The sequence below is a fragment of the Macrobrachium rosenbergii genome, chromosome 21 (genome assembly GCF_040412425.1).
Source record: "Macrobrachium rosenbergii isolate ZJJX-2024 chromosome 21, ASM4041242v1, whole genome shotgun sequence".
Lineage (NCBI taxonomy): Eukaryota > Metazoa > Arthropoda > Malacostraca > Decapoda > Palaemonidae > Macrobrachium > Macrobrachium rosenbergii.
The window spans coordinates 24,825,845-24,843,911 of record NC_089761.1 but is presented as its reverse complement, the minus strand read 5'-3'; the positions used below and the strand labels follow the sequence as shown (position 1 = coordinate 24,843,911).

The 18,067-nt window shown below is 37.0% G+C and overlaps 1 protein-coding gene across 2 annotated transcripts in view; it reads right to left on the bottom strand.

Moving 5' to 3' along the window:
• The window catches only part of Pcl (polycomb protein Pcl), a 55,451-nt gene extending 38,046 nt beyond the window's left edge, over positions 1 to 17,405 (bottom strand). The window contains exons 1-2 of one of the 2 annotated variants that reach the window (XM_067123288.1): positions 16,346 to 17,405; positions 10,649 to 10,707 (exon numbers count right to left, since the gene is read on the bottom strand). In XM_067123288.1, coding sequence (XP_066979389.1) covers positions 10,649 to 10,669 — 21 coding nt within the window. In that variant the 5' untranslated portion in view covers positions 10,670 to 10,707; positions 16,346 to 17,405. The remainder of the gene's footprint in view (positions 1 to 10,648; positions 10,708 to 16,345) is intronic. The other variant, XM_067123289.1, reaches the window with a different exon arrangement.
• Between the last annotated feature and the right edge of the window lie 662 nt (positions 17,406 to 18,067).

The window sequence follows — 18,067 nt, the reverse complement described above, 5'->3', positions numbered from 1 at the left end:
AGAGTATGACATCATAATACTGTATCAGGGAATGGTCAAGACAATACTGATAACATTAGAACATTGATGTGCAGATATTTATTTTTCAGGCTCCGAGGGCAAAGATTTACTTGAGGATGAGGTTTTTTGTAATATGAAAAGTAACACTTTTATGACAGGCATTCATCCTTTGCTGTTATTCCCTCTGAACTTTTGTCAAGTTTTAAGATTCCATTGTTCCTATTCTTGATGTACAAGATACCAGTGAAGTACTGTAGAGGCTTTCAGGGAAAACATGATTAATGGGGGAGACCAAGTTAAAGGAAGATTCTTTAATGACACTTGGTAGGACATAGTATCAACATTTGCCAACCCATCTGATTAAGTAAAATAATCTACAAGCTAGGAAACTTGGTCAGGTGAGCTGCCACCAAACTTGAACAGTTTCAGTTCTGATCTATAACAGACCAATTCACTTAAACAGAGGTAAACTTAGTACTCCCATTATTAGTAAAAAAAATTCCACATTCTAGTCTTTCATTCTCTATGATGCCACTCACTAAAACTAGCTTTTTAAGGTGGCATCAAAAGAGAAGCTCTTTACCCCTGGTTGTTCTCCTGGGGCTATCAGTCCTTTGCATGCAGGTCAAACTAGGAGTCCAATCTGTCACCTTCCACTCAAGCTATGTGTACGTACTTACAGATCAACATACTACAAGAGTTGTGGACCCACTGGAGGACAAGATTCACCAACTCACTGTGGGCCGCAAGAGTTCCATGATCTTTCCTGGCAGACGGCTATCAGACATTTAATATCTCTAGGAAAAGTTGGTTCCTACTGCCATTTTAGGAACTGCCAGTAGCTCCAATCCATGAGTCACCATGTTCATGCTGGGCAACTATGAGGTACCTTTTACAGACAAGGTTCTGCAGGATTTTCAGTAGTGGCAGTAGGAGAATCTGTTGCATGCTGTCTCTCTTGGTCTGCTTGGATGCATCAGTCAAGGGCTGGGGAGCCTACAAGCTGGACCTTCAAAGCCAAGGGTCCGGCTCATCTTGCATGGCATAGAAATATCAACTTTCTAGAGTTGAAGCCATCTTCTTTGACCTCCAAGCAATAGTCCTCCCAAACCCGAGGGGCACTTATTCGGCATGTGTTAACTGGCAGTGAGGATATTCACTTGGCCAAAGAACTGCATTCCAATTGTCCCAAGATTCAAAACCAGCATTCAAAATAGTGTCACTGACGCCATTTGCATAAACAGCCAGATCCTTATGTTGTAGTAGCTTCATCTGGATGTTTAAAAGTCCCTTTAGCTGGTGTAAAGAACACTCTCGGTGGACCTGTTTGCATTTTGCTTAATGCCAGGTGTCAGGTTAATTGGAAGCTCACACCATGGGTGCCATGCTAAAGGTTCAGGTTGGTTTGGATGTCTGCATATCCCCTCCCTCCTTACTGATTCTCCAGGTTCTGGAGAAATTTTGGGCTTAATTGCACTCCTACTTCACTCATCACCCCTCTCTGGCAGGAGTGTTCCATAGAGTTTGCCTTTGATTTTTATTATAATATTGCAAATATAACTCACCCCTCTCTGGCAGGAGTGTTTCATAGAGTTTGTCTTTGATTTTTATTATAATACTGCAAATATAACTCAATGTGTATTACATAATTCCAAACACTGATTCTATTTCAACATACAATGTCCATCTCCTGGCATAATGTTTAAGTATCTTTGGTACTGCTTAATGATTGCAAACATTTTCGCACTGTGGTTAAGTCACGGCACAAGAAGATTAGGTCCACCAACCTTCGTAAAGGCATGAATCAACCCAGATTTACCTTGACAACCTTTGTAGAAAGTTTTTTAAACACGGAGACAAATGAGATGGGCATCTTACATTCTTCTCTACCTAGTATAGGACCAACAGATATGAAAAAGGAAGGGATAAATCTAGAGGGAAGCAACAGACTGGAAATTGTAACCCTAAGAAAACCCTAGTCTGGGAAAATAAAAGCATAACAGCATTAAAAACTTAACATGAGAAAGTAATTTACTTAAGCATGCAACCCATGGACAACTGACTTTCCAATAAAGTACAGGCAGTCCCGGCTTACCGGCAGCATCGGTTAACAGCGATATGTTTTAACGGCGCTTGTCTAGCGACATTGTTAACTGGATTTTCAGCGCTGGTAAGCAGTTTATCAGTGTCTGTAAGCGGTTTATCGGCATCGGTAAGCAGTTTATCGGCGTCGGTAAGCAGTTAATTGGTGCCGCTATCCAGTTAGCGGCTCCAATATCCAGTGAACGGAACCATTAAGCAGTTTATCAGTGCTATTATTGCCAATTTTCGGTTAGCAGCGCTTGGCCGGGAACGGAACCCCCACTGTTAACCGGGGACTGCCTGTACTATAAATGTGAAATTAGTACTATATGACCAACTGAAGAAGTTGGAATTTCCCTTAGTAGCTCAATGGTAAAATGGTCAAAATGTTAACTAAAAAAAAAAAAGGGGGAAAATGCCTGCATTGATTGAAAAGAGGTTCTAAATTATCAGTAAAGATGAGGTCACTGATTGGATAATGTTACCTTGAAACAATCCTTATTTAAAAGATTAAGCATCCAAAATATTCCAAAAAGGGTATAACATTGCCTTTTGGTCCGTATGCACCTCTAGTCATTTAATCAACTATTATATTTCATGGCATTTCTATATTATTATTATGTAAATAGTTTAACCAAACCACTGAGCTGATTATCAGCTCTCATAGGGCTGGCCAAATGGCAATCTTATAAAATTTGTTATTAAAAATTTTGTTGTTACAGTATACAGGATTTCCTATAACCTCTATTACAGGTTTAAATACCTATGCAAACCATTTACAAAATAGTCCTACCATACGTAATTCCACTTTTATTTTTCTAGATTTCCTTGTATCAATCAACTTAAGGGTTTCTTTTCGTTTGCAAAATTTTTTTATTTCCTATAACTCTTCTTACAAATCTGTTTCTTTGCCTTTACTTTTCTTTCCTCTCCGATTTTAAGAAAACCAATAAACTGACGATATACAATGATGAAAACGATGATGATTTTGCAGTCAGGTACACATAAAATCTAATTATCAGTAAAATCTAACTGAATCACAAATACACATTTCATTACCTAAGCCAATTAGCGTAAAGCCGTAGAATGGCTATCTTGGGATAGTTGTGTGTATGTTGATGCTTTTCATATTTACCATTATTTCATAATTCGTTCTCTGAGCTTGTTTTAAGAAGTGTACACAATATAAATAACACTCAACAAGATATAGGCATAAAGAGGATTCTTTGTAACAACTTTGCTTCATCTTCCTGGAAGGATGGAGTTTTCACAGTTGTGATATATCAGTGGCAATGACATAAATCACAGCACTGTACATTCATGTTAACAACACATGTAATATTTGGGAAACCAAAGAAAAGTTGCAAAATTATATGTATATATATATAAATCTATTCATGCAATTCCTTCAAACTCTTATCATGACAAAGGGCTACAACAAGGGAATCTACCAAACATGCGAGGAAATAGCAGACTGACATCAACAATGAAAAGCTAACCAAAACCTCTACTGTATTCAGAACAATCAATGAAACTGTTCTGATGGCCAATCAATTGCAGCACCAAAATAAAGTTGCAAATATCCACTGTACTAAAACCCAATACAATGGACTTTGGTTCTGCATTAAGTCATGATAATGTATGAATTTTTCCTTTTCTCCTGCATAAAAAAAATAATAATTCTTGGCCACTTTCCTTGAATTATATTAAAAATATAATAGAGTAATGAAAAAAACCTTTCTGCCACTTATTTCATCAACCAAACCAATCTAAACTCAGAAACACTATCAAATGCAATCAGATAAAATATTACAGTTCTTATTGGAGTTCAACTGGTGATATCTGCTCTCCCATGAAACCACTACGCCAACCATCATGGTTTGAAGGAAGCCAAGTATAAACCATTCTTGGATGACTGATCAGGGAGCCAACAATCTCATATAAATTCTGAGATTCCTATGGATTCTAACAGGTTGAACTTAACTGAATAGTGTACAATCACATACAAGATTACACCTAATATCATGGTACTCATATCCCTCCCCATAAGGACTCACATGGAAGTAATATATGCATACTCGTGTGCAAGGCGCATTCACTTTCCTTACATTATGAAAATATTAGTATGCCATTTATCACTGCTGGCTCAGTTGATTTATTTAAAAATTTAAATATATACTGACATATGATTAATTACATGTTGGTCCTCAGGAGCTTTGCAGCTACTTTCTATGATGTACGGCCTCATTATTAGATATGTAAGAAAGTTGAGTGTCAAGTCAAAACCAAGTAAAAAGGTAATTAAAAAAGGTAGAAAATTAAATGATATACAACCAAAAGAAGAGACAAAGTAACATTGCAGTTAACATATCAACCCAGCTGCTAAGAGATAAATGGCATTTATGAGTTAAAATTGCTAGGAGGCCATTAGAAATTCATTTTGAGTTCCTTGGTGGGGGCCAGTTTTACAGATCATCCATAATGATTTGCTATAGGGGCTGCTCTCCATTGTTGCAACCATACTATGACCCAGGGCATGAAAAACTTCAGGATCTGCACTTTATTCTAATGCAAGCTCTACTTTATCATGCAAAGGCTCATAGCATGGTTATAATATTGCAAGCACCAATCGAGATCACCCTCGCAACAAATCAACATTACTCACAGTAACTGGATAAAGGGTCCCTGCTAAGACAATCAAAGAATCCACAACAGGACGCTTAGTTTCCAGTTACTTGGTAACTGGTCATTTTAACTTTGGGATGCAGTTAACTTATTAACAAGTGCCTTCATTCAAATTTGTCCCAACCTTTAATTGTTACATGTTTTATTTTTTATCAATTCAATTTTCTTTTCATTGCTTTTGGCCTTACAGTCAAAATCTAAAAATGCTTCTCATCTGATCAATTTAAATTATAATTACGAGAAAAGCATTTTTGGAAACCCATGGGGAATTCTGACAGATAAACACACAGTTTACAGTCTCGGAATAATTTACAAAATAGGTTTACAACATGGATGCGCTTCATCCTCACAGATCCTACATCAAGACTGAGATGTGCAAACACAACAAGAACTACCCAACGCAGTAAGTAAATGACCTTCACAGCTTAAACATACAAAAGAACTAGTCTTTACAGGAATATGTTTTCAGCATTACCTAGTATCCCACTAGAGGAAAGGGTACAAAAAAAAATAAAGCTGCTTCCTCTGCTTACCAACTGAACAGACCATAACTGGAGTTTCTTTGACCATAGAATACCCTCCTTAAGTTCTGATAAAAAGCCTTGATCAGAGTAGACCTAGGAAGGAACCTTTCAAATGTATATGTAACATGTATATTCACTTTTTAGTTTCAAAATTTTTTATCCTATAATTACATCATTTATCTTTTTTTCTGAGAGAGAGAGAGAGAGAGAGAGAGAGAGAGAGAGAGAGAGAGAGAGAGAGAGAGAGAGAGAGAGAGAGAGAGAGAGAGAGAGAGAGAGTTCTTTATGTATATGTAATATGTATGTTTATGTTTGTACAGTTTTAGATTTTATCCTATATTCACATCATTTACCTTTTCAGAGAGAGAGAGAGAGAGAGAGAGAGAGAGAGAGAGAGAGAGAGAGAGAGAGAGAGAGAGAGAGTTTTTTATGTATATGTATGTTTATGTTTTGTAGTTTTAGATTTTTATCCTATATTCACATCATTTCCTTTTTAGAGAGAGAGAGAGAGAGAGAGAGAGAGAGAGAGAGAGAGAGAGAGAGAGAGAGAGAGAGAGAGAGCGAGCACACTTTGACTGAGTGCCACACATTTTACAGAAAATGTGGGGCTACTTTGTCATTCATTTTTTCCACTTTTCCTTGGTATCATTAAAACTTTTGCATCACAATAAGTAGGTAATCTATCTGGGTGCGCTATGGATAATAAATGAAGACTTTACCAAAAATAGTTTTATTGGCAAATTACTCTGGGCAAAAGTACAAAATTTTCCCATATCTAGTAAATTCTATTCATTTCACTTGCATAAACTTATTACTGGGACTTTTTATGTTAATGCACAGAGCATTCAGCTGCAAAATGAAGTAAAATTGAGCAGTCTACCTTGAAAACTGTCTGGGCTACGCATCTTTGAACAAAAACGTATAGAGTCAAACCCCGCCTATTTGCTGTTTAGGATTTGTGGCTTCAACTATTCGCAGATTTTACTATGGAACTTATCCCTGAATTATTTGCGAAAAATTCGGTAATTTGCCGGTTTTTTCATCGAGAAATATTTACTAATTACTGTATTTTCAAGTTATTTTCATGACCAAATACAGTTTTTTATGATAAAAGAAAAGATTTACTAATTTTCAAATACCAATATTAATGTAAACACAGCAAATTATTGATAAAATAATTTTTTTTTTCAATGCATATTAAATATTAAGGTACTGTACAGTATTCAACTCTACTTGTGAATTCAGTGTTTTCCCTGTGTACTGTAAAACGAAAACAGGACTGCTTCAATAATATATGAGAAAATGGATGTTCCTGGATATAGGGGTAACTTGAATAGTTTTCACACTTAGCTGTAAGCCATATATTTTTAAGGGTAATGTTGTAAGATGACTGAAATAATATTAGTGTTTTAGATCATAGTTTAAGGTATACTTGGGGTAGGATGATAGTTTAATGTATACATTTGGTGTTTGAACTATTAAAACAGGCAGTTATAAGAACTTTTAGAAGGGGTTTTGGTATTCGTGCGTGGGTGTGGTACGCATCCCCCATGAATACTGGGGACGACTGTAGAGAGTTTTTTGCATTTATCGAGTGGGTGACTGTTACTTTTCTTAAAGAAAATGTGGCACTACTTTGCCATTCATCTTTTCATATTTTCCTAATAATCATTATAACTTTTTGCATTGCAATAACCAGGTAATTTATCTAGGTGTGCTGTGAATAAAAAAATAAAGACTTTATCGCAAATAGTGTTTTTTGGCAAATTCTCTTTGGAGGGAAGTGCAAAATTTTCTTGTTCTCAATTTTTACTCATTATTCCACCTACACAGAATTTACTTTGGGGGCGATTTTCATTCAGCTGCAAATGAAACAAAATTGAGCAGTCTACCTCGAAAAATGTCAGTTACCTGCCTCCAAACAAGAAAAGGTATAAACATTTTTACTCTAACTGCTCAAGTCACTGACACTTCCCACAGACGCAACTGTTTGTAAGGGTCAAGCGACTTAACCTATTGTCACCATACTTTTTGCTGAGGCTAATCTGCAGAACAAAACTAACGTGGGGATGTTTCTATGTGGCCCATATGCATGCATATTGTTGCACAGAACATCTAGAAGTACAATGATCCTGTACAACCAAAGGAATCAACATAAATGGTTTTAAAACAATGGAAGACTACAACAGTCATGTCCCAGAACCCTCATGTTTTACATCTGGTTGCACCAAAGGGCTTGGCACCTTTCATGATCACACACACACACACACACACACACACACACACACACACACACAAAATCTAATGGATGGATAGATTACCTACTCCTATAAGCAAAGCTTTTCTGAACATCAGCTTCTATACATTAAGCTACAATAACAATTCTACCTTATGATATCTGCCATACTTCTTTTACCAAAATTTCCCAGACAATATTCTAACAAAGATATTTTTTCTCCTACTGCCAACTACTGGTATCCTAAATCAACTACCAAATGATGATGCTGTCAGATGAAACAAACTTTTCTGTACTCAGTTTATACAAGAATGTCTCAGGATGGTGTCTGAAACCTGTCAATCTTCAACTATTACCTACACCTCTGGAATTTGCCTCAGAATTAGGATGAACACCCCCAAAAAAACTCACTATGTATACTAGCATATGCAACCCTTCAAATTTGGTTTCCACATAATTTTGTTATACTGTATATCCTGTGTATACAGTAATATATTTAATTTTCAGTATAGGAGACTAGGCTAGACTTACCAATCTTGGCCCATATAAAAAGTTTTGTATAAGTTATTGCAAAAACCAGATAATTCATTCAAATCTTCTGATAAAAAATTACAAATATGTATGCTAAAAAATTATTCCAAACTTCTTTTAAATGTTCACCAGTTGGCAGTGCTTGCTGGCTGTAGCAGCCCAACATGCCATAAATGCAAGAGACTCACAGTCTTAATAAAACTGTATTTTTTCTAATGTTAATTGCTAATAACTCCTTTTGTTATTTAGTTTTTCTTACTGATTTTCAAGAGCTTGTCAACAACTACAGCTACGCAGGATTTTTCCTTTTTACTTAGAGTCATCCATTTACCTTCTCCACGCTGGCTTATCTCTCTCCCCAACTATCTAGAATGTGCAATTCAATTTGTAGAAAACAAAAATGAAAAAAGTTTTTGCAAATATCTCTTTATGTATTAAAAAACTAATAAAAACATTGCAAAAATAGATCTACTACTTTTAACATGCAATGTTTGCTAGTTTTAGCCATTAAGTTCCATAACTTCATGTCTGTAGTAAAATGCATTTCTTTCGTGTTCATCTTCATGATTACTATACTTCATTTTCCATTTCAATCACATATACGTTAATTTATAGCCTACCGTAACTTATTGCATGTTAACCTATGCTTTAATTATGATGCATTAGGCAATTACAATGGTTTTCAACACACAGTTGTGGCCCTTTGTTTTACTGTTTTGCTTTTTATGAACATACCACAATAAGTACATTTACAGGCACAGGAATAACTCCACAGACAACGTTCATAGCGAAATACTGCTCTATCACATTCCTGGCTCTGGAACAGACAGGACTTGCAAAGTCCTATTGACTTAAACTTTGATGTGTGAGTTGTAACTAAATATCTTGATGCGTAAAATAGCCTAACCTTTTGCGCAGCAGTCTGGACATGCTCTACACACACACACACACACACACACATTTTGATTTGCACTACAGGTATGATGCAACCCACATCCCCACCATAAAAATTAATATAAAAATTTGGTCTCAAAAAAGTCACATGATACATTACTATATTTACCCCAGGGCTTTAAGCAAAACACAAGAGGAATGTGTTGGGCTACAGTAGGTATACCCAACTCCTGAATATACCTAAGTTTAAGCACACCATCTACATGAACACAAAAGGTAAAAAGCTGGATAACCTTCCTCCCACAAGTGACAATATATTTATTACTAAATATAAGAATATTTGTAGAATGTATGAGAATAAAAAATCCAAGTCTGACAGCTTCAAATGGAAACATTCAATCTATTTTTCACTGAAAATGATGTTTCATCCAAATTTGGCAGGGAGACCAGCATAGCTGCCGTAACATATGATGCATAAGACTAAGTAAAAAGGAGAGGATTACCAACTGGATTTTCCTGATCCCTGTTCAGTATCAGTAACAATATATACTAGTCACAAAAACAGCAACATTTACTAGATTGTCAAGAGAGAGAGTGAGACAGCCTACCATTTTCCATGATTCTGATTCATGCAAAGCAATTTACTTTGCTTCCTAAATTCACAACCCAGTAATAAAATCCTCATGTCTATATAACACTCGTTCAAACCATAACGAAACTGCTCACTCTGGAAGGGTTCTATGGCTAAATCCAGGATTTTGAAGAACAGGTTATCAAGAAATTTACCATCCACATTACTGTACACAGTATTCCAAATGGAAACGACTAGATTAGAAAACAGATTAAGCAGAGTAGTAAAAAGTGACAACCCTGCTAATGATGCCATGCTTAAATCTAATACAATGTCTAGAACTTAAGCAATTAAAGCTAGTCACTAAAATTACAAAAACACATCATGTAGGAGGTAAAGGGAGGGAAAAATAACAGCAGTTACTAAAAAATAAAAGTTAATTAGAATCATATAACCAACTCTTCTTAACTTCAGCAGATGCTTCACAAACAAAGGTTTAAACTGTGACCAAAATCAGTTTCAAATATGCATCTAATATTCCACAATTATCTAGCCTATCAGCAGAGAGCATGAATTCCATGTAGATCCAAAATTTTTCAGTTTCCTAGTATGAATTCTTATGCACAGTGCAATAATCATTTCAGACAAGAGAAAAAGTCAGCAGAAGAAAAACCAGCACAAGTCATTCACATTCGACACCCTGCACAAGGAACAATAAGCAAAATTTTAGATTGTGCTGACACCATCATGCAACTAAATCAAAGTGACAAAGCCTAATATACTAGACAATATACTGTAGCCATCTACAACAAGATCACTTAAACCAATGCACCCAGCATGCATGAAGACGGCAACATGACATGGCAAGCAAAATACTAGTACATAAATAAAAACGTAAGGTCATGAAAGGAACTATTTTTACATTCAAAATCTAATGCTTGAATTACATGAAAAACTATGTAAGTTTCTAACATCTATCTCTTTACTAGAATATCTATCAGCAACAACTGACAACTGTACTTACTGTACTAGCGAGACATAATTCAGTACAGGTGAATATATGAAATAGCACACGTACATATACCAAAAAGATAGCCAATGCTTCTACCATACTTATAAGCTTACCCTCTTCCTTGTGCCAGACATGGTTTCTGCCTTAAAGCCTTGATTCAGCCTTCCTCCTCCTGAAAAAATGAATGGACATTACTAAGAGAGAAAATAACTATATCAATTCAATCTAACTAAACCTGCAAAATATTGAAAAAACATAAGGGAAAACCATTAATATAAGTCTTTTGAATATTGCCCTTCCTCGCGGAACAGTACAGCAGTTCTTTTTGAACCCAGCCAGAGGTTCTTATCAACACCTCTGATAAGAGGAGATAATCTGCATATGGGGTCAGAGAAATTTCTATCACTGCCCACAGTACAACAAAGCTGGAGCTACAGACACTATATCATTTACTTAAACATACAGCTGAGAGAAATAAACACATAGGCTTGCACATACAATACGCTGTATAAATCTCTTAATCATAAGAGACACCTGAATACAGTACAGTACCTATGAGTACTATACAACACAATTTAAAATGGATACTGTATTGCAAAATGGAAGAAACTGAAAAACACAACCACAGATAATTCTGAATCAAATTACTGTACACACAACTCTTTATATAAAACAGAGCAGTGACTTAAAAAAAAAATACCTTGTCAACCCCCTACCCGTCAATATTATATTTCATTTTTGCTCCAATGCATATATTTTACAATGTTCTGACGTTATTTCATGGGACCCATATATTCTACAGGATACACTGACCACCCAATACAACCCACTGAAAATTGGAAACAAATAGCAACAAATTTACAAATAAATTAAAAAGGAATAATTCTCAGTAACTAAGGAATTAATTCCAATTTATTAAGCACTTACCACCATGCAAATGTTCTATTCCTGATCCATTTCTAGGTCACTGACCTTCCTTATATACATATTAAGGCTACAACTAGCCAAGTGTATCCAAACACAGTGTGATACTTATTTCTTCATTAGGTTCCATGAATGTACAGTAATTCTTTTTATTACCATGTTGTTCACAATCCCAAATTTCAATTCAAACCTTGGCAACAGCTTGCTTAGCATAAAAAAGATAGCACCAGTTTTTCATTCCTGTTCATCAAAAATTACCTTTGTTGACAAACACTAAACATTATAACAAAATTGTACAATGACTACTTTCTACAGTATGAAGGCCCAAGAATATTGTATACAGTATGTCCGCTGTATATGCTTCGCACATGCAGGGATGGTTTCCTAGAGCCCAGTGAAAAGCAAATACACATCTTGCCAGCAAATAACTGGACCTACATTCAAGTAGTCTGTTAGCCATACCATAATAATTCTAATGACCAATACCAAGACGACTGCCGATACTGTATATATAATATGATCAACTTTAAGAGAGAAATTACAAGTTGGTTAAATATAAAAACACCAATTAAGTAAATAGTACTGCAGTTTGGGAACAGTGGCTGAAAGAACTAAACAGAAACCACTGGGATTTATTATAGCATGGCAGCCTCTAAACTCAAATATAATATCCATAAACTACCAAAAAACTTCATTTCACATTAATGGGAACACAAAATTTGTAATCTGTACCTGTCATGGTATCTTACAGGTATTGCTTTGGCATTTCAAGAAAGGTTTAATGGCTAAAACCACACAAACTATGCAGTAAATGTGAAAATAAATAACCCTACCCTTGGCCCTCTATTCCAAAAGGATTTTTTTTTTATTGCAAAAAAGGCATCTTAAACAACTGCATACATAACCTATAAAAAAAAGGGGGGGGGGAAAGCTGACTTTGAAAAAAAGTACCTGACAACAACTAGGTCAACAAGGGAAAAGATTCTGAATTACAATACAGTACCTAGAGTTAAAAGCAATGTCTATAATTCTTAGCTACAAAAACGGTTATTGACACACTGCAAAACTACCAGCATGTTACTTTTGTATCCAAGTGAACATGTTACTGACTTCTTAAGTTTTCAGAGATTGTTAATGACAAATGGTGAAATGAAGTTATTTTGCATTTAAATACATGAACAGTAATTCTCAAGTAGACTAATGGGACAGGCGACCTCTGCCATAATCTGAATCATTATCATGGAAGATAGAAAGTGAGGCTCAAACCCAAAGGAAGCAACTGACATGACCTTTGAAAGCAAAATTACACAAAACACCAAAAACGGTGAATAAAAAAGAATACAAAGATGTAATTCTTCAGCGATAATTCCTTTTTATTTCCTTTCATACCGTATTACTTATAAAAGCTATCAAATTTCTTAATCTTATTGCTGCTTGCCTACCAAAGGAGCCATACATTATGTTCATGTCTGCAAGCAGAATTCCTCTCTGGTACTTTCTAGTCTTCAGAAGCACAGTAATATAAGTTCTTTTTAATATCTCTTTGGGCCAAGCAAGGTTCTTTCTGTCTTTTAATTCCTATCCATTCTATCTGTCTCTTCTCAAAAGCTGTTCACCTTCTTTGACTTCACTTGCTACCTTTTTCAAAAATTACCGGTACTTAGCAAATCACTTGGCTATCTGTGAAACACTCAAAAGAAGAGATTCAGTGGTCTGATAAAGCTATTTTACGATGACATCTAATAATGTATCTGTTATAAGCATTATGAACATTTATCTTTATATCAACTTTACTGCCACATATCTTTGTCCTATGAGCTATGAATAGCCTACATGGTGGGTAATATAGGCTAAATACTTGAGGCATAAGCAACCAATCAAAATTTGAGAAGCATCAGATTTAATGACCAGTCCTCATTTCAGTCCTTTTGAAATGTTAGTCAAAGGATAACATTATGGCAAGCATGAGGGCAATATTTGCAAGCACTGAAGGGTAGAGCAATATAAACACAACACCTCAATGGGCAGACTAATGCAGTATAAAATTTTGTTAACTAGAATGATATCAGGGCTTTGTGACACCATATCAAAATGCCTGCTTTTTTGGGGAGAGCATTTTTGTCATTTATATTGTAGAACTATGTAATTTTCCCAGTTAACGCTGACTACATGGGTTACATGAATTTTCGTCAATTAACAAACTATTCAGCTGTGTCCTAACCTGGCTGGGTGACTTTGCCTGCCTCAATCTCCCTCCCCAAATACTTTGTGACCCGTTACTCTGTATTCTACCCGAGAGGATATACGGAACCATCAACAAGAAATAGCAGGATAGTCCCACAATCCATGTCACGCAGGTCTGTTCTATTAAAGGGCATTATGCTACAATGTGTAAACAAATGTCAACCATCTTCTGATGGTTGTCAGATACTATTTTAGCATAAACATCAGGCCTGAGTAGGTACTGTAATTCATTTGAACTTTAGCACCAGGATGGCATACAACAAGCAATTTAATATAATCATCATGACATAAAAATTTTTTTTATAACCTTCCCTGCTTGCAATACAGACATTCAACTTTCACTTGTTTTGTTCGCACTATAGATTCTTAACAAGGACTGTTCTTCACAATTTGCTGACATATGTCTATCTTTTTTGAAACTATGACATTTGCCCTTTACATATGACATGCGTCTCACAACCTTGCATTATTCAATGAATCATAAGATTCTTTCATGTTCTCTAAGCAAGGGAATGTTACAGAGGTAAAACTTCACGATTCCCAACTTTGCGAAATATGGTCTTTCCCATTTATCATTAATTTTTTTGGCCTGGCAAGATCGAATGTGGGGTAAAACTGAAGACTACTACTGTTCCCCTCTGGTTCAGTAACTACCGGTATACATGCAATATGGGCACTGTGTTTCGTACCAGCCCCTTGGGGATACACGTACAAACCCGTACAAAAGATGTAAATATCATAAACATAAACGAAAGGCATCAACATCAAAAACATAGACAAAACGTGGTAAATGTTCTAGTGGGAAAGGCCATGATAGTGATCTTCAGTACTGCATAATGTAAACCCTAGATTAAGTTCAAGAGTATCTCTGTAATTACCATTATTGGTTATGATACATTAGTACTGCACAGGGCTTTTAATTAGCAATCAACCATACTTAAAAAACACACAGTACAATACAGTATATGATACAAGCTGCCTAAAACTGTCTTGCACTGGCTACATGAAAATATAACCTACAATCATGTGAAACATGTCCGCAGCTCTGTTTAGCAACTATTTTTATTACCTTGCACATGAACTGAAGTTAATTTTTATGTAGCCTACATAATCTGTTCTTAGGCTACCTGAAATTATTCAAATAGCCTAACAATATCATGTCAATTACTGTCAGTTCCAGCATTGAAAAATACGCCAGACTACACTAGCAGGTAATCGTACAAAATTAAACTTAATTGGGGCTAATCAACCATTAACCTAGCAAGCCTCAACGACAAATTTAAACCCAAAAAACATTGGGTTCATCTCACCTACATCAACCAAACAAGGTTAGCCTACAGCAGTGTTTCACGGACAAGTAAAACTTGTCATTATAGCCAAGGCTAATAGAACTTGACATTACAGCCTACTCATATATTACGCTAATAGAACAGCGATGTCAGCAGCAGCTTTGGTGGGTTAACAGACTCAAATTAGGTTAGGCTATTTAGAATTTCCTCTCTTGACCTATTTTTCAAACACCTGTCTGGGCACCTGCGTAATTTGCGAAAACTGACGGCTTTGCCTAAGCAAGCTGCAAAGCCTTCATGATAAAATGTCTACCCATAAATTTAAAGCCTTAATAACAATCCTCATCTATTTGTGATGGTATTCTTACCTCAACTGTTACCAAGCCTACCATAGTAACAAAGACAAGCCCAAAAAGGTCCTAAACTTGCCTACACTGTGCGAAATAGCCTAACCTAACATAGGATGCTGTATTAATTACTGTGACGAGTTTATCTTTGCAGCAGAGAGTCCAGAAATAGGTCTGCTTCTAAGGTGAGGTGATTACATAACTTCCACACAAGGGTTAATGTGGCCTTGCAAATGGAAGCCTTAACGATTCTCTGGAAATATAACATGAGGTTTAGGTTAGTCTTACCCTAAACTTACCTATAATACCTAATTAAACTCAGACTTCCCTAAATATTGGATAGAAAGGCATATGCTATTCGAATTTATGAAGCTTTCAAAGGAAGTCTTCTCACGAGATAAAACATTGGTGGGTTAATCTTAACATAGGCCTATCTATAAGGCCTAATTAAACTCCGAAATATCATGTGCCTGATTAAATATCGAATAGATAGGCCTAAGCTATCCAAAATCATGCAGCCCTCATAGGAATTAAGATACGGTTTGAAAATCACAATACATATAAAGTCTGGCCCTAAAACCCTATGTACACTACTATATAGGCCTAGTTGGCCTCCCTATAGGCCTACGATAATTGAAATCATGCAGCCACCGAAGGTTGTCCTAGCTTTGATCATTATGGGAGAGGACGACGAGGCTTGAAATTTACAACATAAAATATAAAAGTCAGGAGCTAAAACCCTCTCTCTCTCTACGGCAACAGGCCTACGGAGTCGGTCCTTGCAGCAATTTCCAATTGATGCCGCAAACCTTCCCCGCCCCCCTCAAATTCAAAGAACCTCCAACTGGGGAAGAAGACACACAACCCCATTACCCGCCTGAACAGACTACTTCTGGCGGAGGTGGACCTCCAAGCCGTGTCTGGCCTAACGCCCTCTCTCTCTCTCTCACTCTCTCCTCTCTCTTGCACCAAACCCCGAAGAAGGAAGTGACTGAAGTGCACTTACAAAAGCCTCCAAGAAGAAGCATTAGAATGTCAACAACAAACTCTTCTCTCTCTCTCTCTCTCTTTCTCTCCTATTCCTCTTCTTCCTCCCGTCGTTCAGTGCGTGTCTCTCTCTCTCTCTTCTCCACGTCCGTCGAGGAAAGCGTATGAATAAAATCCCGAGCGTCACATAATTACGCACTTAGGTCGTCTCCACACAGCACGAGGGTCATCGCCACGGCCTATTTATGCATGTTTAGTCTTCAATGGCGAGAAGTAGGGTGAGACGAGGTTCTCCCGGACGCCATATTTCCTCTACTGAATTGAAATCGCAGGTTCTGTAACGGACGGCACGAGCATCCACCGCATCATGTCCTCCTCCTCCTCCTCACACGCCGCCCGCCATCTTCAAAATGCCTCTTCACGGCGCCCTTTTTTCCCCTTCGCATCTCTCATGACACACAACTACTCCTCCACACCTCGGCCTTTCGTGCCCGACGTAAAACAACGTTTCGGGCGGAACTTCTTCAGGAACTTCACTTGTTACTGCGAGGGAAACGAACTGTTCGTCACGAGTGCTTTCAGCTACGATATCCTTCGAAGTTTCGGCTAAATTGCCGTTCTAAGAACTTTCAGCTACAATGTCCTTACAAGAATTTTCGGCTACACTGTCCTTAGAACTTTCAGCTACGATGTCCTTAGAAGTTTCAGTCACAATGTCCCTCGAAGTTTCACTCTGACACGCCGATTTCGCCTAACCTGTTTCACTTTCACGGTTTTGGTCCTTTTAAACTGCCATTTTTCTCTCTCCCTCCTGACGAATACCCGAATGACAGGATGAGAAAACGGCGTCCGTAGATAGGGAGTATCGTGCTAATCACGAAGGAAGCGGCGCCGATTAGGAACCACTGACATAATTCAAAATATTCAAACACAAAACACAACAACCAGTCCTTGTGCCCACCGCCAACTGTAAAACTCAGATTCTCCCATCTCCCGGTCCTTGCAGGGTCCTCCCTCTCTCACCCTGCCCCATGCCATCCATGGCTGGCCGGTACCCACGGTACGACTCCATAACACACGAGGAGGTGAATTTAAAGGTTGCATTATCATGAAATTCAACTGATGATAAATGATTTGGCATTCCCTGTGTCAAAGTTTTCGTGTGGAATGGCCGAATTGATGTTTATGGAAAAATATTGTCAATGGACCCCTTTCCCCTACCCATTTACAACAATGTCGATATATCTAGGTCAAGAAATGCATTGAACGCGAATTTCCACACCAATTCGCCGTTCGAAACAGAATATACAAAGCGGGGAGACTAGCAAAACCCCAGGAAATGTAGAAAGGGTGTGGCGAAAAAGGAAATTGTAGTTTATCACGATAAGTATAGGTATTTTATACTCAGAGAAAATTAGATACGCAAGAACAATACTGTGTGAGACAATGTCTTTTCATTCGGGAACACACTGACGGGAGAAGCTTCGGTGTGCATAGATAAAACACAGGATACCGCAGATGCTTATACCAGCACGAGTGTTATATACAATGTATTAATACGCACATAGCATAAGATACAGAACTAACCATTTATATTGTATACAATACTAATACCCGACACCGCATTAAACAAACATTTATGTTGCATATAGCGCTTATACCCGACACCACATTATACTATCTAAAGTATCAAATTATATGCATTGTCTTGTCAGTAATTGGATGGAGTACCACTAAAAAA